This window comes from Camelus bactrianus, chromosome 22 (genome assembly GCF_048773025.1).
Source record: "Camelus bactrianus isolate YW-2024 breed Bactrian camel chromosome 22, ASM4877302v1, whole genome shotgun sequence".
Taxonomy (NCBI): Eukaryota; Metazoa; Chordata; class Mammalia; order Artiodactyla; family Camelidae; genus Camelus; species Camelus bactrianus.
Window position 1 is genome coordinate 5517537 of NC_133560.1, and position 23463 is coordinate 5540999.

General features: G+C 54.5%; 1 protein-coding gene and 1 long non-coding RNA gene across 5 annotated transcripts in view; both read left to right on the top strand.

Annotated features, from left to right (window-relative positions):
* FLT4 (fms related receptor tyrosine kinase 4) overlaps positions 1 to 7175 on the top strand; it is a 38881-nt gene extending 31706 nt beyond the window's left edge. For all 4 annotated transcript variants that reach the window (XM_074350097.1, XM_074350098.1, XM_074350101.1 and 1 more), the window contains exons 29-31: positions 1072 to 1157; positions 5266 to 5473; positions 6099 to 7175. In XM_074350097.1, coding sequence (XP_074206198.1) covers positions 1072 to 1157; positions 5266 to 5461 — 282 coding nt within the window. In that variant the 3' untranslated portion in view covers positions 5462 to 5473; positions 6099 to 7175. The remainder of the gene's footprint in view (positions 1 to 1071; positions 1158 to 5265; positions 5474 to 6098) is intronic.
* A 6987-nt stretch (positions 7176 to 14162) lies between these two features.
* On the top strand, positions 14163 to 22928 carry LOC123614376 (uncharacterized). Its single transcript, XR_006721723.2, has 3 exons — positions 14163 to 18383; positions 18758 to 18877; positions 19450 to 22928. It is a non-coding gene; the product is annotated as an uncharacterized LOC123614376 (long non-coding RNA).
* The last annotated feature ends 535 nt before the right edge of the window (positions 22929 to 23463 follow it).

Consider the following 23463-nt stretch of genomic DNA (forward strand, 5'->3'; position numbering starts at 1 on the left):
GGTGGGCGTGGGCACCGCAGGTCCGGGCTGCCGGGCTCTCTCGGCAGGGGGTCAGGTGTCAGGAACCCCTGAGGCAAGCAGCTCCGGAAAGGGAGCCAACTGTCTTTGAAAAGGTCAAGCCCAGGGTGCGTCCCAAGCACCTGGGGTCTGGACACCCGTGCAGCGTCACCGTGTGTCTGCCACTGTCACCTGTGCCCTCCTCACACAGAGTCCCCCCTTCCCAGCAGCCCCAGCCCTCTCTCTCCTAGCAAGGTAGAAACCCCAGGAGAAACCCAGTGGAAAGATGGATTTTCCTTCCAGATAATTCTCCTGGGATCAGTGCGAGTCTCCTGGCCCCTTTGGTGGCCGCCAAGCCACCTGGCCAGAGAGAGGAGGAGACTGGGGTCAGGGTCATGAGAAAACCACCCGTATCCTCAGATACCATCAAACAGAGCAGGCCTCTCACAGCTCCGTGAGGCTGGAGCCAGTGTGCCCACTTTGTAAAAGCACAAACAGCCCACCGGCCCTCTTCCAGATGGGGCGGGGCAGGGAGCACTGGCCCAGGGTCGCTGGACGGCGGGGACAGCTGTGGGGTCCTGGACCAGTGCCATACAGACCTGGGCTCACGTTCCAGAGCCAGATGAAGATAGTGGGGGGGCCCTCAGCTCTAATGGTGTGCAGTTCCCCTCCATTTAAATCAAAATGAGAACCATGCCAAGTCACACTAAGGTGACAGCCCCACTAAACCTGGGATGTGTCTGAGGGTTCTTTTCCTATACTACAAGCTGCCAGATTCTTTCGATACTTTCCCTGCTTCTCCTGCTCTGTCTGTGAGTATGGCCACCACCAGGGGTGTCCCAGCTTTGCCGTCCTCCTGAGTAGCTAGGCATGGCCCCTGCCAGGCCTCAGTTTCTCCCCCTGTGGCGGGGACACGTGACCCTTACTGCAGGCTCTGGGGAGGCATGGAAACCCGTCTCCCTCACTTTCCGCAGGATGAGTGTTAGGTCAGGGGTGGTACAAGTCCACATCTACAGTGCCACTGTGGACGGGCCTCGGTGGGGCCCACAGCCCTGGCTTGTTCTCTCTGCACAGGATAACCAGACAGACAGTGGGATGGTGCTGGCCTCCGAGGAGTTTGAGCAGCTGGAGAGCAGACACAAACAAGAAGGCGTATTCAGGTAAGACTTCTGGAGCCTCCTCCGCTGCCAGGGGCCAGGGGAGGGCGGCTGGGCCTGCGTGTGCCTGTCACTCTTGTAGGTGAAACCTTCCGTGGCTTCATGTTGCCCTTTTGTGTGTTCAGGGCCAGCTGCCCTGGGACTTGAGGCCTTTAGCCACCAGCCTTCCCAAAGGAGCCCCCTCCCCCTTCACCATCCTGACCCAGCACACCTGGTGCTGGTCCCCAAAGCTCCCTTCCATTTGACAGATGTTCAGAGGCTACCTCTTTGTGAAACTGAGCATGATCCGCCGTGCCCAATGCACGTAGCACCCCTCGCCCAGCCAGGGGAGGCCACCGCTGTCCTCTGTCCCCAGCACTTAGCCAGGTGGCCACAGGAGCTAGACAGGTCGCATGAACTAGGGCTGGCTGGAGTCCTACTTTGATGAGAAGACAGTTACAGAGAAATTCTCCTGTGTGCCTGCACAGAGGGCAACCTGCATAGACCTCCATTTGCCCCAGAAGGTAGCTTCCCCTCCAAAAAAATACCCTGAGTATTTGAGCTTTGACGGGTGTATATGAGACAGGTAGGCGTCTACTTATTCCCTTTACAAGCGGACCTGCTCGTGGCTGTGTAAATGGCAGGACCTGTGACACGTGAAAAAGGACCCTCTCCCGCTTTCCTCAGACCGCTGTGTCTGGACTGTTCCCTCCACCTTTGACGTCTGCGTCTCTGGCAGGAGCCCCTTTTGGGTCGTCTGACAGTTTCCCAGAGCGAATCCTGGCTTCTGCCCAGGCTGTGGTGGAATCAATATGCGATGTTGCCACTGACTATTGTGCCCTAGACCGCAGGCTTTGGTTTGTATCACTTTAGATGGTTGATGGCGTTCTCAACCTCTCTGGTAGGTGGAGTTAGGGCCTCGCAGCTTAACCAGCCACCTGTTATTTTCCCAGCAGCCTGCAGAGTGTGTGCTCACAGCCCTGTGCACACTGGCAGTCGTGGGGTCATGTGTCTAGGGATGACTTCTGCACCTGCATCGTGCACCGTGGCCTCCTTTTTTCTTTTCATTGATTGTCAGGTGATCCCTCTTTGTCCCCTCGTTTGGGGAAATTAGTGCTAACTGCACTGACAGAAGTAATTTCTGGCTAATGTTTCTTTACTAAACAGTATTTCATCCCCCGCCCCAAAAGAAATTCGATAAGAGGAGCCAGAGGATAAAAGCTACTTAAGTTCAGATCTGCACACGTCTTCCTAAAAGCAACACACAAAGGCCTGTCGCAGCCTGTGCCTATGATGTGACCAGGCGAGAGACTCCAGCTGAGTGTGTTTGGGAACTCAGCGCCGGAACCGGCAGAGCGGTGGCTGAGCCACGGCAGAAAGAGAACAGCATGGGGACTGCCCTGTGAGAGGGGCTGAAGGTCCTTGGGACAGTGGCCATACAGTCTGGGAAGGCAATAGAGCATGCCACCAGGGGAACGTCTGGGGAAGGCACTGCTTCTGAAAGGCAGAGAGCAGGAGGCCGTGTGCACCCAGATGCCTGGTGGTGAAGGAGGAAGAGAACTGCAGAAGATGAGAGGCCTACAGAAGCAAGATTGTGTTAAGAATCCAGAAGACAGATACACACCCAAGGATCTGTTCACTACAGCAACTGCACCTCATGACAGTGATGACAAAGGGCACAATTCTCTTCCCAGGTTCCTTTGGAAACACATGATGTGGCACAAAGGGATGCAGCAGGTCGCTTGGCAGGTGCATCCACTTGACATATGGAACAGTCTCCATACAGGTGCAAGGATGGACTATGTGCCTTGGAGGCATCCGCTCCAAGAGAAGGAGGGAGTTTATCTGCCCAGTCCTTTCCTATCTTCTGCTAACCACTGGTCAGTACTCACCACATGGGGAGTTAACTCATCTTTGCTTCCAGGTGGCTCACCTGGTCCTGTTAGTGGCCATTCAGGATGCCAGATCCCATGCCCTGTGGTATGGTGTTTCATCTGAGCCTATAGGCGGAAGGAAGATCTGGAGACCCTGGCTTGTGGTTGGTCAGGTGGCTGCCTGGCAGCAGCCGAGAGGGCCTCACACTCCCTGCTAAGTGACTGGCTAGTCCATGGGATGTGAATGGAGCCACTGGAAAGGGGGCTGCAGTTGAAGGAATTTAAGGTGATACCAAAGATTTGGATCAGATACAGTGCTCCTGAATGAAGAACGCTGGCCTCTTCCATAGGATAACCTCAGCATGAATAATCATGAACAGAAAAAATAAGTACCATCCACACAGACTTATTTAAGAGTGGAAAAGGAAATTAGAATGAAAAGTTTTGAGGAGCTGTAAACACTCACAAAAAAAACATAGAAAGACTGATACAATGTGCCCATGTGAATTAAAGTCATAATTAAACAAGGAGCTGCACTATGAATCAGAAATGCAAAAATTCAGAGTAGAAATGGACAAACAGTGTGAGGATAGCAAATGGGAGCTGACTAAAGTCAGGGGACAAATGGAAACAAAAGATGAATCGTCTCAAGAATGAAAAGCAGAGTGCCAAAGGGATAATAAGATATGATCAGACTGTCACTGTCAGTGGAAGGCACAGAGGATAGACGTGAAAAGAAGTCAAGAAAATAAAGCAAAATAAATAAGGAGGCAAAAAGGATCAGAAAGGATGTGAAAAATCTCAAAGTTGAGTAGAAAAGATCCAATGTATGTACAGCTGGAGCCTCTGAGGAAGAAAATGCCAACAGTGAAACAGAACTAATGTTTTAACCATGAAATTCAAGATAAGTCTCTTACATAAAAGGAGACCTGAATCTACATGTTGGGAGGGGACCTGGGAAGACTGGTCCAAGAATAGTAAACTCTGAGACATAGCCTAGTCCAACTATCCGACTTTAAAGGTAAGCGTTCTGGAAAACACCACATGATACCCCTTAGATGTGGAATCTTAAAAAAAAAAAAAAAAATAGGGCACAAATGAACTTAGCTACAAAACAGAAACAGACTCACAGGCACAGAGAACAAACTTATGGTTACCAGGGAGTAAAGGGGGTGGGAAGGGATAAACTGGGAATTCAAAATTGGCACCTCTTGGGGAGTGATGGAAATGTGAGCCCTCTTGATAGTGGTGGTGGTTTCATAGGCGTCTACATCTATCAAAATTCATCAAATTGTGCATCTGAAATATGTGTAGTTTACTGTACAGGAACCACACCACAGCAAAGGTGTAAAGAAAGAAATAAAGTAGAATTTCGATCAATGTTTAAAAAAAAAAAGAGATAAACGTTCTGGGAATTCAAGCAAAAAGACCAAGTCACTTGTGGAGAAAAAGAGTCCAGAATATGAAAACGAACATATGCGTGTACATGCATGACTGGGACACTGTGCTGTGCACCAGAAATTGACACACTGTAACTGACTGTACTTCAATTTAAGAAAAAGAAAGAAGGAAAAAGAGTCAGATTGGCATCAGGCTTTTCAGTAGCACCGTGCAAAGCAGAAACAAACATGAAAGCAAAAGCAAAAGCAATGAAACAGCATTTAAAAAAAAAACTCCAAGAGAATGAGAGCGAAGGCGGGCCAGTCACGGGCCATCAGCAAGATAGAGGCTGCGGGGCTTCCCGGGCCGGGATGAGATGCTTCGGCTCCGTTCTGAAGCCACTGGAGGGTCTGTCGGGAGGGAAAGGACACCATCTGAGTTGAAGGATCTCTGAGGACTGGCTGAGTGGAGAAGGAAGATGCAGTCGGGGAGCCCAGAGCGCGCTCAGATGGCAGCTCCCGGCCGCGTGGGGCGGGGCACGGAGAGCACTGGACAGGGGGGTGAGGGGAAAGGAGGAAGAGAGGATGACACCCAGATGCCCGAGCCGTTGAATCAATGTCCGTGCCGTTTACGAAGACTGCAGGACTGGGTGAGAAGCAGGTCTGGGGGGAGGCAGCTGGGCTTTCTCCGTCGTCCCCGCCCCGCTTGGGGCCGAGGAAGCGCCAGTGTTTGCCAGCAGGCACGGTGGTTTGTCTTTCTATCTGAGTCAGGTCTGCCTGTGTTTCCACTGGCTTCGGGCCATTCCAGCCAGACCCCACCCCGATGAGGCTGCAGTCACTCTTCTTTTCTTTCTGATGCCACCTTCCCTGTCTCGGCAGCTGTGAAGGACCAGGCAGGAACGTGGACATGACCGTGGCACACCTCGACCCCCAAGGGAGGCGGCGGCGGCCGGACCGGGGGGCCCGGGGCCAGATGTTCTACAACAGCGAGTACGGGGAGCTGGCGAGGCCGCGCGAGGAGGGTGACCGCACCCTGCCGGCCCCAGGGCCCTTCCATGCAGACAGCAGCTACTGAGAGCAGCTCCAGGCAAGGCCCCCTCGACCCTGGGCTCCAGCAGTTGGTGGGGGCCGTGCCTGGCCAGCGGGCAGAGGGCTGGAGGCCCAGGCTGGGGACTCACCTCCCTTAGTGTGGGCTGGGAGGCAGAACACCCAGGCACCAGGGCTCCCCTGAACCCCATCGCCATGCCTGCCTGGGGCCACCCTACAGACCCCCAGCGCCCTCCTCCCCTTCAGACTCAGATGCTGCTTAGCCACAGGGGCAACCGTGGGCCAGCACTGTCACAGGGTCATCTCTGTGTGCCTCGCCCCACCATGGTGGGTGGTGTGAGCCCTGACTTCTGATGCAGGACATGAGGGTCTGGGGATCACACAGCGGTGGAGGTTGAGCTGCAGTCTCCCAGCCCCCACCCCAGTGCTGCTCCCTCCACGTGGCTCTCTGTTCCTGTGGGAATGGCTTTCCTCTCCTGGGCTGAAGAGAGGGCACCATATTTCCAGCTCAAAGCAACAAATGAGGGATTTGTGTGTGTTTGGGGGCGGGCGTGGGGTGTCCTCTCCTGAGCCTGGCCTAGCAGCTAACATCTCGGAGCAGCTCTCAGCCTGTTAGCTCACCTTCTCCTGATGCGGAGAACTATTCAACATTGTTTTTTAATTAGACCTTCAGAGACTCCTTGAGCTGCTGTGAAGAACTGACTTTGCAACACTTCAGTCTGAAGGGGGCCCAGGGAAGGTCTTTCTGAATCTAGACAATTCCTGCCTCTGACCTCCCGGCAAGTGCTGGTGTAACAGACCACACCATGGCCACCTCTTTCTGGACGAGGTCCCCAGCCCCACCTGCCTGGGCCAGATTTGGAAGGACCACCTGATGGTCCAGAGCTGCCCCATGTGAGAAACGCCTGGTTCTTCTCTCTGGGACCTGGATCTGCCACCGGAGGCACCTCTCAAGCTGTGAGCATCCTTCCCATGTGTGATGACAAGCAAACACTGTGGGCTCCACCGAGGAAGGCTTGGGGCCGGCCCGGAGGACCCACCAGCACTGCTCTGTGCCACGAGGCCATCAACGGATGTTTCTGTGGCCCCGGGGGGGCCCTGTCTTCTGCCCCCTGGTCTGTACCTGGCATCAGTGCCCTGGCAGGTCAAGCCTCTGCCCTCACAGGGGCACAGCTGAGGACCCTCTGGAGGCTGGAGCCATTCTGCCCAGGCCCCCCATCCCAGTGCACACTGCTCAGTCACCCACACCCCCCGCAGGAGAGGTCCTCATCCCAGTCATCCCACTTAGCACCACAGCAGTTGGCACCCCACCCCCCACTCCATGAGACGCTTGCGGGACAGGCGGCTGGTGCAGTGAGCAGGGGCTTGCCCAACAGACCCCCACCTCCCCATTATGTATGGTTCCTTTAGGATGCGTGGAATGCAGGTGTGTGTAGTCCTCACTGTCCCCAGTGGACCTCCTCTGACGTCACCTGACTGTGAGACTTGGGTCTCAGGTTTACCTGGTGGGAGTCCAGGGGCTGTTCTCAATCAGAGGGGCAACATGCAGCTTGGGCACAGGGTCCAAGCCTGAGACCCCTCCCCACCTGGGTACCACTTGTTTTGTCTCCTCCTGTCACATAACTGCACACACAAAAATGTACCGAGAAGAAAACCTACCCCCGCCCCTTATAGAACATGTGCTCCGAAAACAGTATTTAACAAAAGATAATAATAAATTTGATGCCAGTCTTTGAGTTACAGTGAATGGGTTCTCAGCTAAGTCCCAGCTCTCTGAAGATTTTATTCCAGCCTGCCTCTCGCCGGATCGTCAGCCCCATGAGGCCACTGGACCAGGCACGTGAAGGAAAGGTCAGCAGAGGCGGCTCAGCACCCCTTCTCTCCCAGCCGCCAGCAGAGGGCGCGGGAGCACCGGGACGCCCGGCCGGGGAGCGTGCGGCTCGGCTTCCGGGAGAGCTAGGAACGCACTCCTCTAACGCTTGTGGATGAAGTGACAGCGTCTTGTCCCCACCTCCTAGAGCCGAGCGCTGCCTCGGGCCCTGAGGGCCTGGGAGCACCGCCCAGGCCGGGTCCCTGCTGCCAGCTCCCCGAGTCTCCCCACCCCGGGCAGGAGCCTACGCCCAGGGCCAGCCCGAGGGCCGCGCGCACCGCTGGACCCCCGGTGCGGAGGGTTCTGAGCTGGGGCCGCAGCACCGAGGCCTGCCCAGAGAGGAGAGCTCCGGCCAGGAGAGCGTGGCAGGGCCCCCGCCGCCTTGCCCTGCGATGTGTGTGTGACTGCTCTTCACAACTGAGCGCCGGCAAAGGGGCGGCTTCAGGCTGCGGCGTGGCACTGGCTGTCTGGACAGGGTCTCCCAGGCCTCCTGGGAGCGGCCAGCCCAGCAGCCGGGCCGGGGCCTTAGAGGGAAATCGGGCTGTGGGCGGGGCCCGGGCGCGTGGGGCTCCGGCAGGGCTGTCCGCGCCGTCCGGCGGGCACCTCACCCAGGGGAGGAGAGGGGCGGCCAGCAAAGGTCAGGAGCCAGAGGCCACCCTGTGCTCAGGCCCTGTGCCTGCCCTGGTCAGGCTTCTCTCACTCCTCGGGGGCCTGCTGGGTGCCTACCACCCCCAGCTGCAACGCCTGCTGTCCTGGCCTTGTTTTCAACTCTCGTGGGCAGAACCCCTCTCCACAAAGGTAGCTGGTGGTGGTGGTGGCTTTGCCGTGGTTGTTACCTCTATAATAATTCTAAATGTGAATACAGAAAAGACCCCCATTGGGTTTGGACATTTTAACCTGACAGTCTCACTGGTTGAATTTTTGCCACTTTCCCTGAATGAAATCTCAACTCAGGTGACAGCCATCAGGAGGCCTGCCTGGTCACCCAGCCCCAAATGCGCCCACAAGTGGTGGGAACCAGTGTCCCCACTGTGCCCAGTTCCAGGTGGGGCTGCCCTCACCCTGTTGGGCTCCTCTGGTCCTGCCTGGGCTGGATGTTCAGGGCTGCACCGAGTGTCATCAGACCCCAGTCCTGCCCTCACTCACCAGAACCTCAGTCAGTGAGGGCCCCCTCAGGAGGCATCCCGCCAGGCAACAGTGCGCCCCCACCTCAGGGCCCCTCGGCCCTTCCCACCCCCAGGAGCCTCTGGTCTCCTCCTCTCAAGCCCCAGCCCTTCACAGGGTGCCCACCCACCCCGCCGCCCCACCTCCCCTCGTCCCAGCCCCACACTCCCATTCATTTCTACCGGAGAGCTGTGAGTTACTTCCTTTAGGAGGAATTAGGCCGAGGGCACACGTGAGTGTCCCTCAATTCCATCCTGATCTCACCACTGCCCTTTGGCATTGGGCTTTGCAGTACCCCCAGGCCCTGCTCTGAGCCACGTATTGTCTTAAGCTCTGGGACACAGCAGGGTTCACAGGCCACAGTCCCTGCTGTAAGGAGTGACACATGGACAGAGCTCTGCATGGGAGAAAGATTGGCGGCAAAGGCCTTGGGTCAGAAGGAAGGAGGGGGCCTCGGGGGGGTGGAATGAGGAGAAGCTGGCAGGAGCCCATCCTATGGGGCCTGGGGGCCCAAAATTAGGGGTTGGTTTCTTATTTTAAGGCAAAGTTTAGAGAAAGGGGTGATGTGCTCTGACTTCCACTTATGCTCCGAGAAGCACACATCTTGAAGGAATGGAGCAGGGCCTCCCAGAAGCCGGGCAAGGCCTGGGTGGGGAGAGGCTGGACTGCACCGGGGCAGCTCTGAGGCATAGGAGAGGGCAGCTTTGGAAGACGCAGGAAGGGCAGAGGGCTCTGCTCTTGGATGGGTCCTTGTCCAGGCTGGATATGCAGAAAATTCTTTTTCCTAAGTGGTCGTCCACAAGAGCCGGTCCTAAGACTGTGCCACCCCCATCGCCTGAGGCCCAGGGCAAGTACCAGGGGAAGAGCCCAGAGGACAAGGGCAGGACAGGGATGGAGTCTGACCCACACGCAGGGAGGGGTCTTCCTGGCTTCCTCAGGCCTGGGAAGCAATTGAGGTTCAGATGGAAAAAGAAATAGTTCAAAAGGGAGGGGAGAGCCAGCGCCAGAAGCACCCGGGATCTGCTGGATGGGGCGCAAGGCCGGTGCCCCGGGGAAGCCAGAGGGCTACTCGGAGGGAGCGGGCCAGGCTTCCCAGCCCTGTCAGCACCCTCAGACCCGCCGAGGCCCTGACCCTGAAGTGCGCTGTCAGTAACGGGAATCCAGGAGCCAGCTTCCAGCACAGACGCTGGCCTCCTCCGCCCCCATGGTGGCCTCCCGCAGCCCACTCGTCCCTAGCAGGCCCAGGCAGGCCACAGAGCGCGTCTGAGGTGCCGGCCAGTGCACATGTCATGGGACCACCCCACCAGATGTCCACATGCAGGTTCAGAGAGGGGACTGGGAGCATCACCGGGAGGGAGGCCTGACCTGTGGGCCAGCAAGCAAGGCCAAGGGGCCCTGAGCCACCAGGCAGAGAGCCTGGGCCAGGCCGTGCGCTGGAGGCTGCTGGGGGCTGAGAGTGGAGCACGTGGCCTCCTGAGGCTAGATGACCTGTGCCCATGTCCTTCAAAAGCAATATTAAAAGTCAACTGGGACGGAGGGGAGGGTGTAGCTCAAGTGGCAGAGCACATGCTTAGCTTGCATGAGGTCCTGGGTTCAATCCCCAGTACCTCCTCTAAAATTAAACAAATAAACCTAATGACCTCCCCTCTCAACAACAACAAACAAATTAAAAGTAAATAAACTTTAAAAAGTCAACTGGGATATTCATTATCTTATAATATCTATAATGGAAAAATAATCTGAAAAAAAATATATTTATATATATGTATAACTGAATCACTTTGCTGTACACCTGAAGCATTGTAAATCAACTATATTTTAATTAAAATGTTTTTAAAGTCAACTGGGAAAGACACTGTCCACAGTGGCATCCAGCCCCAACCCCTCCCCTCCACTGACTCACCCACCTAGCCACCCCCCAGACACCCATTGCCCCATCCATCCACTCACCCACCCATCAATCCATCTGTGGCAGAATAAACGGGAACTCACTCACCCACACAAACGTCCTTCTGGGGAATCACAGGGAGACTTTTGGGGGCCACAGCCAAGGAGCGTGGGGAAAGCCAATCGGGGAGGCCTTCCGTGAGGAGAACAGGGGGGAAGCCTGTTGCTAGAAGGATTAGGGTCAATATGATTTTAATAGAAGAACACGCATCCTTTGTATGAGACCAGACTGAGGAGTTGTGGGAGTCCGTGGACACCCCCTGAGCATCTGGCTCAGCCTGCGCTGCCAGGTGAGTTAGCGCCCCTGTCCTGGGCCACGGCGGAGTGCATTGCACTGCTGTCTCTTCAGAGCCAGCATTTGCAGGGAGAGATGGAAACCCCTTTATTTTCCAGCTGGAGCCAGAGGTGGCAAAGTTTGTCATAAACTAAATGCGTGGGGCAGGAGGGATTCTGAAAGGACCACTCCAAAGGGGCTGAGGGAGGAACACAGAGAGGTTGGGAAGAGAGAACTGAGGGCTTTGGAAGGCGGGGGGGGGGGGTGCAGCATCTCTGAAGGCCTTGGTGGCCCTCCATGGGACAGGGGGTCCAGCTGGGCAGGTTGGGCTGGCTCCCGGGGTGATGTCTCTGAGCCGCCCTGGGCTGCTGTCGGGGGTCCATCTGAGCTGGTTTGTGCACAGGAGGGCAGCTAGGTGTGTACCCCCTGGAAGGAGACAGATCCCCTCCCAAGAATGGAGGGCCTGGCCCCCTTGGATACAGATAGGTGTCATGGTTCCCTCCATGGCCTGTGAGAGATGAGATTAACAGAAAGGATTGCTATTAAGTCCTTGGGTTTTAAGCTGTTGAATCAGCTTCAAAGAGTCTTCACTTTGGGATGGCGGCAAGCACATCTCTGTGTTGGCTGGGACATCCCCTGGGGTTCAACCCACCAGCTTGCACCCCTCCCCTGGCTGGCAGCTGCTCCCAGCCCCAGTGCAGAGAGGCAGCACAGGGTGCTGGTCAGCGGGGGGCCTTCTAGCCCTGCAGGGTGCCAGGCACGGGAAGAGACCCAGGCACGCCTGGCACTGGCCCAGAACTTCGGGCAGGTCCCCAGTGTTCTCTGAGCTGCCCTTCTTCTGACTCCAGAGGGTGACATCATCAACCACCCCTCATACCGTTCCATATAGGGAACCACTGCCGGCCATACCTCCAGCCCACTCGCACCCAGGCTGAAACAGGTAAGCTGGGCCTAATTATACAGGATATGACTTGGCCACTGGTGCTTCCCTCAGCACAGCCTCTGAGAGCAGTGGGATGTGGGGAACCCTCGTGGGAGGCCCCTGGGGATTGCAGCTTGTCCCCCAAGCCGGAATCAGTGTCTCAGGCTCGGCCCTGCAGAATCTCAGTCTTTGCTTAAGTCCTAGGACGTGGCTTTTCCGCCACTGTCACCAAAGCCGGGAGCCCACGCAGCAGAGCCACATGAGTGGCAGCTGACCCCGTCCACCCTCCCCATAGCGGGGCTCTGCAGGGAGGAGGGCCCTGGAAAGGGAAGGGGAAGAAGGAAGGAGTCGAGGGAGTCAGACCAACACTGACCCAAGTGAAGGTGCCCGCGGAGGCAGGAATAGACAAGCTGGTGACACGTCCCAGAGCCCCGGGGCCCAGGTGACCGAGCTATGAGGAAGGGGAAGGAGACCGAAGTGGGGTGGTGTTGGTAGATTCATGGCATGACCACTGGGCAGGACCCCGCAGCTCTGCGCCTGGCAGGTGTGGCCGGCAACCCTCCTGCTCTGGTCCCGCCCTAAGCCTGCTTATCTTCAAGCCACTCCAACTTGTGCTAGAGAAAGCCCTGAAGCCTTGCTGGGGTGGCCTCATCCTGGGGTCGCAGGAGAGCCCCAGACAGGCCCACCTGAGTGGCTGTGATGGCTCAGGACAGGAGAGGGAGTGGTCTGACCCTGGGTGGTTGGTGTGGTGGTCCTGGCCCAAGAGGACTTCCCTGGGAGGGGACAGGACGGCCATATGGGCAGGAGGAATCTGTGAGGCCAGGCCTGTGGCAGAGGGGCCCCGGATCCTGGGAGCTGCCTCAGGGCTGCCCGTCCTGCCCAGCTTCTGCGGGAAAGGAGCACAGAAGGAGAAGAAACAGAAGGTGGGCATCGAGGACCCCCAGAGACAGCTCCAATGACACGTGGTCACCACGGCCCAGCTGTCTGGGGTGTGAAGGGGGGGGGCCTCAGCATGGCCACGCTCCCCACTGAAGGGTGGGATTGGTGTCCACGATCCACTCCGGTTTGCTCAGTAATTAACTTAGCGGGGCTCTCAGAGCTCAGAAACACAGGCGCTGGCCCAACAGAAAGGGAGTGAGAAGAGAGTGAGGGAGCTCCTGGGATCTCGGGGTGGGGGGGTACCTGGCAAGGGAGCCCCAGCCCAGCACGGAGGGGCTGCTGGCCTCGCTGCCTGGGTCACAGCACAGGGACAGCCGCCATGCCCTCTGCAGGTGTTCGCCTAGGTCAGAGCCACGGAGGAGGCCCGAGCAGAGCGCTGGCGCGCGCCTCTCAGCTCCCAGCCGGACCACCCCACCTGAGCGCTGGGCTCGCAGGCCTGGGAGGCCCCGTATTTGGTATTTGACCCCCACCTGGGACAGCCAGCACCTCATTCCCAAGGGAGTGGGACAGGTGCCAATGTTTGTTTTGGCCCAAAGGATGTCTTGCAAACATTGCCCAGGACAGGCTGACCGTGCTGTCAGCAGGAGGGGCATCTCCGGGTCAACCCAGCCCTCGGCCAGCAGGAAGCAGGCATGCGGCAGCCGGCTCGGGGCGGCCCAGGCAGGTGCTGGTGCCTGCAGTCATCTCTGCAGCCTCTCCTTGTGCCAGCTGGGCTCCAACAGCCCTCTTGGCACCCTCTACTGACCTGGCAGGGAGGAAGCCATGCAGTGTTTAGAAGGGGAGGTAGCCTGAGAAGTACCCCCAAACTATCCAGCTTCTAATTCCTGAAACTTTGAGTGTTACCGGATGTGGGAAAGAGTCTTGGCAGATGTGAAGGTAACTATCTGGAGGTGAGGAGGTTATCCTGGATTATCCAGCGAGCCCTCAACGCAGTCACGTGTAATCTTACCCCCTCCCACACACACACGCAGAAGAGGAGGCGGCAATGTGACCACGAGGCAGAGATCGGAATGGTGTGGAAGCCAAGGAATGCTGGAGCCATCAGAAGCCGGGAGAGGCCCATGCAGCCTCGGGAGGGCGCATGGTCCTGGTGACACCTTCACTTCAGTCCAGTGATACTGGACTCCAGCTTCCAGAACTGTGAACGAGTAAGTACGTGCAGCTTTCAGCCATCGAGCATGTGATGCGTTGTTACAGCAGCCTCGAGAAATCAATACAGAGGCACCCCCAGCCCACTACGCAGCCAGGCCCTGCTGCCCCACTGCCCCCGCTGCAGATGGTTGACCAGGGGTGGCTCCGAAAGCCGGTGTGGGGCGAGGGGTCGCGCTGGCCTGGAATAAGCCCTTGCATTGCCCACTCAATCCTGGAGCCTGAGGCAAACCCCTTGGCCTCCTCGGTGGTGAAGTGGGGACAGGATGACAGGCGTTCTGCCAGGTAGCTCTGGGGGTGCATGTTTGGACCTGGAAATCTTGGGGTTCATTTGCAGGAAGTCTGCCATCACTGCATAGGCTCATGGGAAGCCAGGAAGGGGTCCACCCAACTATCATAGGCCAGAAGGGCGGGGGGAGGCAGGCACTTTAAGGATTAAAGAACACCACGAAGGGGCTGCGGGAACCCACAGGCTGCACGCCCACCTCCTCGGCCTATGGCTTTGTTCTGGTCTCTGCCAGCAGGCAGATTTCTCTGGTCCTGTCGGCATGGTGGAAGGCACCCCCCGGTGGGCTCTCAAGATCTACCCACAGGGTCAGGGGCCAAGGCTAGAGCCCCACTCAGCGGGCGCGACGGGAGGCCCCTGTGTTCGTTTCCTGGAGCTGCTGTGACAGCGAGTCGCCGGCCGTCACAGCGCAGCGGCGGCACGGGGACCTGGCTGCCTGTGCTCAGGCGCGGCCGTGGGGGCAGCGCCACCCCAGGGCGGGACGCAGAGGGCCCGTGGCCCCTCCCCGCCCCAGCCCGGTTCAGAGCAAGGACGCTTTCCTGTATCCTTTCTGACAGTGATGTCGCAAAGAGAGCTTGCAGCTCCGGGGACAAAGTGCCAGGTGTTTTCCAGTCACTTCCGCTCAGAGCCAATGGCTTCGTCACGAGATACACGTGGCCCAGAGCAGAGGACCAGCCGTGCTCTTAGGGCCACGCAAGTCTTGGCAAGGGCACCTCAGCAAAAACCTACACCCCACAGGGGGCCCTGGTGAAGATTTCCACTGGGGCGTTTGGGAAGAATCAAATAAGTAGCAGCAGACACACCCCCACAAGTAAAAGCACGAGGCACTGTGTTTAATGTCAGAAAAACTACAGAAAGCTTTTTAATGTAGCCTCATTAAATCCTTTTACTGCCCCTGTACCTCAGATGGCACCAGAAGCAAAAGTGAGAGCGGCTGGGGACACAGTGACGGTGGTTTGGCTCTGCTAAAGGGCACGGAGGCTTAGAGCCCAGTGGGCCCTGGCTCTGCAGTTCCAGGCTGGCCCTTTAGCCAGCTTCTCCAGCTGGGCCCTGGCCCTCGTTAATTCACTTGATCCAGAAGGCCAGATAAAAGCCCTAGAAAAAGTCCCTTGCCCCCAGTGAGGGCGATGTTAGGATTGGGGGGCCATTAGATGGGTTTTGGCCAAGAACCTAAGGAATGCTGCTTTGCATCAGCCACCCATTTGGGGCCTCCAAGGAAGCCATGGCACAGAAAAACCAAGTGCAGAGTATGCTGGGCATGGAACTGGCTGGCAGGAGTCATCTCTTGGGGAGGCAGTGGCTAGGGTGGGAGGCCAGGCAGCAGGGAACTCGGTCCATCTTTTTCTTTCTCCTGTAAACCCACTCTAACAGCTAAGACTGTGGCCAGCTGGGCCTTGGGGAGTGTCGGGGCCTCTGCCATGGCCCTCAGGCACACGGCTGTGGCTCCTTGCATTCTAAGGAAGGCTGTCAAGATGCAGCCCCAGAACTGTGAAATGGGGTAGTAGTTATGTTGACACAGCAGAGCCACTCACCCAGAATTCTGCCCTGTCCCAGATCCAACTGGGAATTATGCTCAGCTGTGTTGGCCAAGCTCTGCAGACAGGGCTGCTGTCTGACCAGCAGACAACAAGGAAGAGGTCTGGGTGAAATCAACAACGCCATCAGTCGGGGCGCAGTCCCCGCCGCACCCCCCACAACCGAATGTCAGCTGAAGAAAGTCCTGCCTCAGGTCCCCACAGCAAATGGCAGTCTGACTTCAGATTTCTACATGGCTCACCCTGGCCAGAGGTCCCCCACGCCCACCACGGCAGGCCCACAGTGGTTCTGGGGTCCTTTGGCACTGGCTGGACCTGGATGGTGGTCGCGAGGGGGGCCCTGGGAACTACTGACACTACTCCCAACTCCAAGCTGGCATGAACCACACCTGCTCTTGCAAGACCCATGTCTCCAAGTCTCAGATGGACAAGAGGGCAAATAGGAACATTCCAGCACCAACTGGCACCACCCTCCCTACACACGCACACACATACACACGCACACGCGCGCGCGCGCACACACACACACACAGAGGAAGTTTTATTGACAATTCTCAGCTGCCCCACCAGCTTCTTCTCAGAGCACATGGTCTCCATCTGTCTCCATCTGTCGCCAAGGTGGTGCTCCTGGAAAGGGACACAGTGCAGGGGACACCATGTCCCTGTGATGGGCCTGAGAAAGTGGCAGGAGCCTCTTGCTGATATGGGGAAGAGGAAGGTGGGCAAAGACAGAATCTCCTTGGTTTGAAAGTGAGAGCAACCTCTCAGCTGTGTCCAGATTTTCCTTATCAGCCTTGTGCTGTTGTCCCCACTCAGCCCGGAACCAGCCTCCACCTTGGGAAGCACTTGGACCTCCATGAGGTCCTAGAGAAGCCTCTGCCTCCAGGGGAGGGAGTTACCCTGACTGGTGGGAGAAGGGAATCTTACCTGGTGGCCCAGGCTTTTCAGGAAGGGCCAGGCCAGGGCAGGGGCCCTTGGACACACTCCCCCTTGAGAGGAGGAGGCTTGGGCACTGCGGGCACAGTGACAGCCTGCTGCCTTTCCCACCCCACAGCATCCACGTGAATGTGGAGGGCCTCGTCCCTGCCTCATAAGCAGGATGCCTTCAGAAAATCCCTGGGCAGGTGAATTTTCACAAGCAGAAAATAAACACATTTCCTATTGAACTTACTTCCGCAGTGACCACCCACAAAACATACACTTATAATAACGCAAAAACTCCCCCAACCAACAGAGTCAAGGAAAACGTAAGAAATGAGTGAGACCACGTGAGTGTTACCAACAAGCAGCGTCTGCGGGTGCAGAGGTGAGAACGGCCTTGGGAGTTCAGGGCAGGGGACCCCCAGGCTGCAGAGGTCAGATCTGTTTGTGACCACAGTGGGGGTACCCTAGGACACTCCCTGAAGGTCATCCTCCCCCTGAAGAGCCGGCGTCACGCAGCTGAACATGTTTTGCTTATAATCCATCAGTATACTCTGTAGTGACTTTGGGACAAATTCCCCAACATGTAGACTGATTTCAAAGATGGAAAAATGCCCTGCATCCTTCTGTTGGCTTCAGTAGCTTTCTGTGGCCCCAACCAGGGAGGTGGCCAGGAGTGAGGCCTGACCACTTAGGGGGCTAGCCAGAGTTTATGCCTTCGTCAGCCTCCCCAAGGACCAGAAGGAGCCGAGAGGAGCTCCACTGCATCGCATCTCCATGGTCTGGGAGCAGGGGGAAGGACCAGGGCCACAGACTTAACCCTTCCTCACCCTCAGCACTGCTGGAGGCCAGGTGAGGTCAGGCCAGAAAGCTCTCTGGAAAGTGAAGACCTGGGTGGGCCTTGTGCCCACAAAGCACAGCCTCCATTTCTGTGCTTGTAGGAGGACCCAGGCCTCTGGCCCAGGAGACCCCTCCGCTGAGAGGAAGTTCCTGAGACCTGGGAGGGGGGAGGGGGCTACAGTTCTCCCAGGACCCACTGGCCTGAGCAGGGAGTTGGACAGACCTCTGCGCATTAGCTGAGCAAACAGTGCATTTCTCAGGAGGCCCAGCCCTGCAGAGAGGCAAAGACGGGGTATGTGAAGCCCACAGGCCCAGACCCTGGGAAGCGCGACTTTGGTTGTAGGAGCGTCGCTGAGCCCAGTCTGCCATGAAGCTCCCAGCCGCCTTCCTGGTGCCCTGCGCGGCCCCGCTCGGCCGCTCTGGTGGGTGCGCTCAGGCCTTGGCCCCCGGGCCCTCGCCGGGGGCCCCGGCAGCGGCTCTGCGCACCCCCCCTTCCCCTCCAGCCAGTCCCGGCCCCGCTGCCTCCGCACCCTGGGCGCCAGCTCCTCACGCCCGCCCCTTCGGTGCCCTGGAGAAACCAGGCCACGACGCTGCTCGTCGCCTCCTAGGGCTCCCCATCCCTCTGGGCAGGAAGGCCTGCTCCTCCCGAGGCCGTCGAGGTCCCCTGGGGCGCGCCCTACCCGAGCCCTCAGGCTTCCCTTCACGCCCCCGCGACCCCCAGTCTCCCTGCTTCGTGCACCGGCAGCGGGCTCTCCCGCCCTCAGGCTGGCGCGCTGGCCCTCGTCTGCGGGCTCCTCAGCTCTGCCCCACCCTTGGAGACGCAGCCCAGCCTCCTCGGGGCCCGGGGCGGACGAGCAGGTCTTCTCCGCCTGTGTTACCGCTGCTGCTGCTTCTACCCAGACGCAGCGGCCCCGCCCGAGGTCCCGCCTGCGGCTGACCTCGCCCCTGCTGCGGAGGCCGGGCTGGGGCCTCGGCCAAGCGCTTCCTCAAAGGCTTCGGCCCCCTGAAGTGCATGCCGGCCCGTCTGGGAATCCCGGTGGAGCATCTCGTGGAAAGCGGGTGGCTGAGCTGGGCCCCGAGGCCATGGGGGCCCTGCCGGCAATGTGAGGCCCTGGGCACCTCCCTGCGGGGCGGCCCTCCCCAGCCATCCTCCTGAAGAATGGAAACACTCTACTCCTTAAAGTCCTATAAGAGCGTCCTGGCCCGGCCGGGGAGACCTCGTTTCCGCCCCCAGGTGTCCCTGGGCAGGAACTCGGTTGATGGCACCTGCAGGGCGGGGTGCTGCGGGGGGAGGGGGGAGGTGCTGGGCGTCCCGTCACGAGGGTGCTGCCCGGGCTTGTCTCAGCAGGGAGCAGGGGGCACGACCAGCCGGGAACCCTCCCTGCCCGGGGTCCCTGGGTGGCTGGGGCCCTGCCTCGCTCTCCCGCTGACCGTGGCGGGGGAGGGGGAGCACTCAAGCTCGGCTTCTCCTTTCCAGGGGCCCAGCGTTCTCTGGCTGAGCTGAGGCTGGGGCATCGCTGCCTGAGGACAAGACGCTGCCGCCCACAGGCGGGGGGCCTGCCGCCCAGCGCGGTCACTGCTCTCTCAGTAAAAACGGGTAGGAGCAGCTTCGGAGGAGGGGATGTTTTCTCACCAGATGCCCCTCCCGTTCCTCCCCCTGCTGTGAGCAACAGAGCCGAAGGAAGAGGGCCTCAAATGGGCGTAAAGTTGGGTTGGTCCCTGCCCCTAGAAGGCGCACCAAGTGCCAGATTATATGAGGGTGTGTGTGTGCGCGCGCGCGAAAGAGAGGGCGGGACAGAGAGAGAGGAAATCATTACTGACATTTGGCAGGTGGCACAGGGACAGTAGTTAAGGTGACAGGGACCAGGCAAGCACCTGAGTTAGACTGGATTTGAAAACTAAACTAGGAATTCTTTTTCCCTGTTATGCTGCTTAACTGTTTATAAGACATGGGAATTATCTAATCCCTGAAGACTGGCAAGGACACTCCAAACAGCCATTTGCTGCTAATGTTGAAAGTATGTGCTTTCCTGCCCTAATTCAGTTTTCTTCCCTGGAATGGGCAGGACCGAGGGCTACAGGAAATCTTCTGATGTGTTTGCTTTTCCTGTGGTTTCTGGTGGTTTCACTGAAATAACCTAGTGGCTTTGATTCCTTCTGTCCCACCAGAGGGCCTGCCGTTTCTGGACTGACCCCCAGTGCTGGTGGAAATGTGCCCAGAGCCTGGACATCGATGTCCATCTCAGGGGACACAAGGAAATCAACTCAATATTCTGAAAACTGAAATATTTTTTTAAAAGAATGCTTATCATTTTGAAATATGAAGTGAACTATTTAAGATGAAATGCTGTATCTGGACTTTGCTTTGAAATAACCCAGAGTGTGCACAAGAGGTGGGCTAGCGGAAGCAGGATTAGCTATGTACTGATAACCAAAAGTTGGTGATGGGTGAATCAAATTCATTCAGTTGTTCTCTGCGCTTTGGCATATGTTGGAAATACTTCAAAATAGAAAGTTAAAAAAAAAGATTAAAAGAAAAGTGACAGAATATATGCAACACACGAATCTGATTAAAGATAAGGACCCTGAGTGTGTAAAGAACTATGTGTCAATCAGAAAACGACAAGAGGTATCTGAATGGCAAAACCAAAAAACAAAACAAGTAACAACCCTTTTATTAATAAGGGAAACCCAGACTGAAAACCACAACGAACTATCATTACACTTACCAAACCGTCAAACATTAAAAATCGGACAAAAACAAGCTTTGGCAAAGTTGTGGAATAATGAAAAAGAAAATCTCTCAAACTGCTGGTAGGAGAGTAAATGGCAACAAGCACTCTAAACAGAGTTAAGCTTACCTAGTAGGTCAAATGCGGGCGTGCGCTGCCACCTCGCAGCTCCAACCCTCAAGTTCATGCCCTGGAGAAGCCCTTGTGCCCCAGCACCTAGCAGAATGCTCAGGGAATGATTTGCTAAGAAGGGCAGCGGGAAGGAGGAAGACAGCTTGAGACGACCCAAAGATACTCGCAGAGAAGAATGGATAAATGTATTTGGAATATTCGCACAATGTAATACCATACTACAGCGAAAACAAACTAACTACAGCCTTACGACTCCATGCATTAACATGAAGTACTCTCAAAGACATAGTGGCCAAAGAATTCCAGCCCCAGGAGAAATCATACAAAATTACTTCTTTTTTGAGATAATTCATATACCATAAAATTCACCTCTTTAAAGTGAATTCGGAGTTTTTAGATATTCAGTGTAGTGCAATTATCACTACGACGTTTATATCACTCCAAAAGGAAACTGCGCCCATTAGAAGTCTCTGTTCGTTGAAGAGTGTTTTTTAAAATTTTTTTAGGGGGAGGTAATTATGTTTATTTATTTATTTTAATGGAGGGACTGGGGATTGGACCCAGGACCTTGTGCACGCTAAGCGCACGCTGTACCGCTGAGCTCCACCCTCTCCTGTTTGCTGGGGAGGTGTTTATTCAAACCCTTTACCCATTTTTAAATTGGATTGTCTTTTCACTGTTGAGTTGTTAAGAGTTCTTTAAATATTTTGGAGACTAGACTCATCAGATACGATTTACAAATATTTTCCTCATTCTATGGGTTTCTTACTTTTTTTCACTAACAAGTTTTCGATTTTGATTAAATCCAGTTAAGCTAGTTTTTTCTTTGGTGGCTTGTGTTTTAAAAGGTGTCTTATCTAACTATTGCCTAATCCAGGGTCATGAAGATTTATGCCTATGTTTTCTTTCTAAGGGTTTTTGTAGTTTTAGCTTTTACATTTAGGTTTTTTTAATTCATTTTGATTTAATTGTCTGTGGTGCGTGGTCGAGGGCCAGCTTCACTCTTGCTTGTTGCTGATCAGTACTTCAGCACCATTTGTTGGAGATACCACTCTTCCCCTTACGGAGGTGCCTCGGATCTTTGTTCCAAATCAACTGGCCATAAATGTAGTGTATTTCCAGGCTCTCAGTTCAGTTCTGCTGTATCTGTGTGCTTCCCTTACGCCAGCACCGCGCTGCCGTGAGGACTGCAGCTGTGTAATACGCTTGGAAGTCAGCAAGTTTGAGTCCTCCAAATTTGTTTTTTCAAGGTCGTTTGGCTTCTGGGGTCCCTTGGATTTCCATTTGAATTTTTAAGGTCAGTGTCAGTTTCCCCAACAAACAAAAAAGCCAGTGGGGTTTTGTTAGGGATTGCACTGAATCTGTAGGTCAGTTTGGAGAGTATTGTCTTCTTAACTGTTTTGGTTTTCCCCTCAACAGTAAGTTTCTCAATCCATAAAAGGGAAATGCCTTTCCATTTACTTAAGTATTCTTCTCAATGTTTTATAGTTTTGTTGTAGACAGCCTACAAGTCTTGCGTTTCTTTTGCTAAATTCCTGAGTATTTTATTGTTTAATGCTACAGTAAATTAAATTGTTTTCTTAATTTGGGATAGTTCACTGCTAGTGAATAGAAATAGAATGGATTTTTGTATATTAATCTTGCTGAACTCAGATCTGTTAGCTTTGACAGGTTTTTTGGTGCATGGATTACTTAAGATGTCCTATGTGCAATATCATGCCATCTGCAAAAATAGTTTTACTTTTTTGTCTCCAGTCAACTTCACCTACGCCATCTGAAGTGTTGTTTACGGTATCCCATAGTAATCCTAACTCTGTAGGGTCGCTAATGTCCCCCTTTCATTTCTGACTTTGTAACTTGAATATTCCTTTTTTCTGTACAGTATACTTAAAGGTTCGTCAATTTTGCTGAACTTTCCAAAGAACAACAAATGCCATATGGTTCTTTACAAATGATAAAAATGTCTTTTATTTCGTTTTCTTGCCTAATTTGCCTGGCTAGAACATTTGGACACTGACTAGAAATGGCAAGAGTAGACATCTGGGTTTTTTGTTTTGGTTTTTTTTCTGATCTCAGAGGGAAAGCCTTCAGTGTTTCACTGTTAAGTAGGATGTTAGCTGTGGGTTCTTTGTAAATGCCCTTTAACAAGTTGATTCCATTCCTAGTTTGGCGAGTGGGTTTTTGTTATTTGCTGTTTTTAAATGAAGGGTGGTAGAATTTTGTCAAATACTTTTTCTGTGCCTAATGATGTAATTCTGTCATTTTGTCCTTTATACTGTTGATCTAGTGTATTACATTAATTGGGGATATTAAGCCAACTTGCATTCCTGAGATAAATTCCACTTGAGCTGGTGTATGAGTTTTACATTTTGCTGCATTGTTTTGGTAATTTTTTGAGAATTTTGTGCCTGTATTCATAAGTGATAGTAGTGTCTGGTTTTGATATTAGGGTAATATTGGTCTTACAGAATCAGTTAAGAAGTATTCCTTCAAATTTTTGGAACAATTGTGAAGAATTGATATTGTTCTTAAGTATTTGGTAGAATTCCCCAGGGAAGCCACCTGGGCCTGGGCTTTCCTTCGCATATAGTTTTTTTCATTACGAATTCAACCTCTTTACTTGCTACGTTTATTCAAATTTTCCGCTTCTTCTTTAGTCAGTTTTGGTGGTGTGGGACTGTCTAGGAGCCTGTCATCCATTCACACAGTATTCCATAACAATCCTTATTCTGCAGAGTTGGTAGTAATGCCCCCCTTTAATTCCTGACTTTAGTAATTTGAATGCTTTTGTCTAACCAGTTTTGCTGCTCTTTCCAAAGAACCAACTTCTGTTCATTTCTCAATTGTTTTTTATTTTCTGCTTCATTGTTTTAATTATTACTATTCCCTTTCTTCTGCTTGCTTTGAGTTTGCCTTGCTCTGTTTCCCAGTATCTTAAAAAAAAAAACCCATAACTTTCCACTTTATTTTTTGCAACAAATAAAATTTAAAATTTTAGAAGGGAATTTTTTTTTTAACCTAGACATTTATAGCTATAAATTCCCCTTTAAGCAGTTTTTGTTGCAACCCACGGGATTTGGTGTGGATTTTCATTTATTTCAATGTATTTCCTAATTTCTTTTGATTTCCCATTTGACCTATGGGCGTTTAGGAGTGTGTTTAACTTCCCCGTATTTTCAAATTTTCCAACTTTATTTCTGGCTTCACTTCATTATGATAGAGATACACTCTGTATGATTTCAGTTCTTTTAAACTTGTTGAAGCTTGTTTTATGATGCAGCCTACGGCGTTTTGGAGATTGTCCCACGTGGGCTTGGGA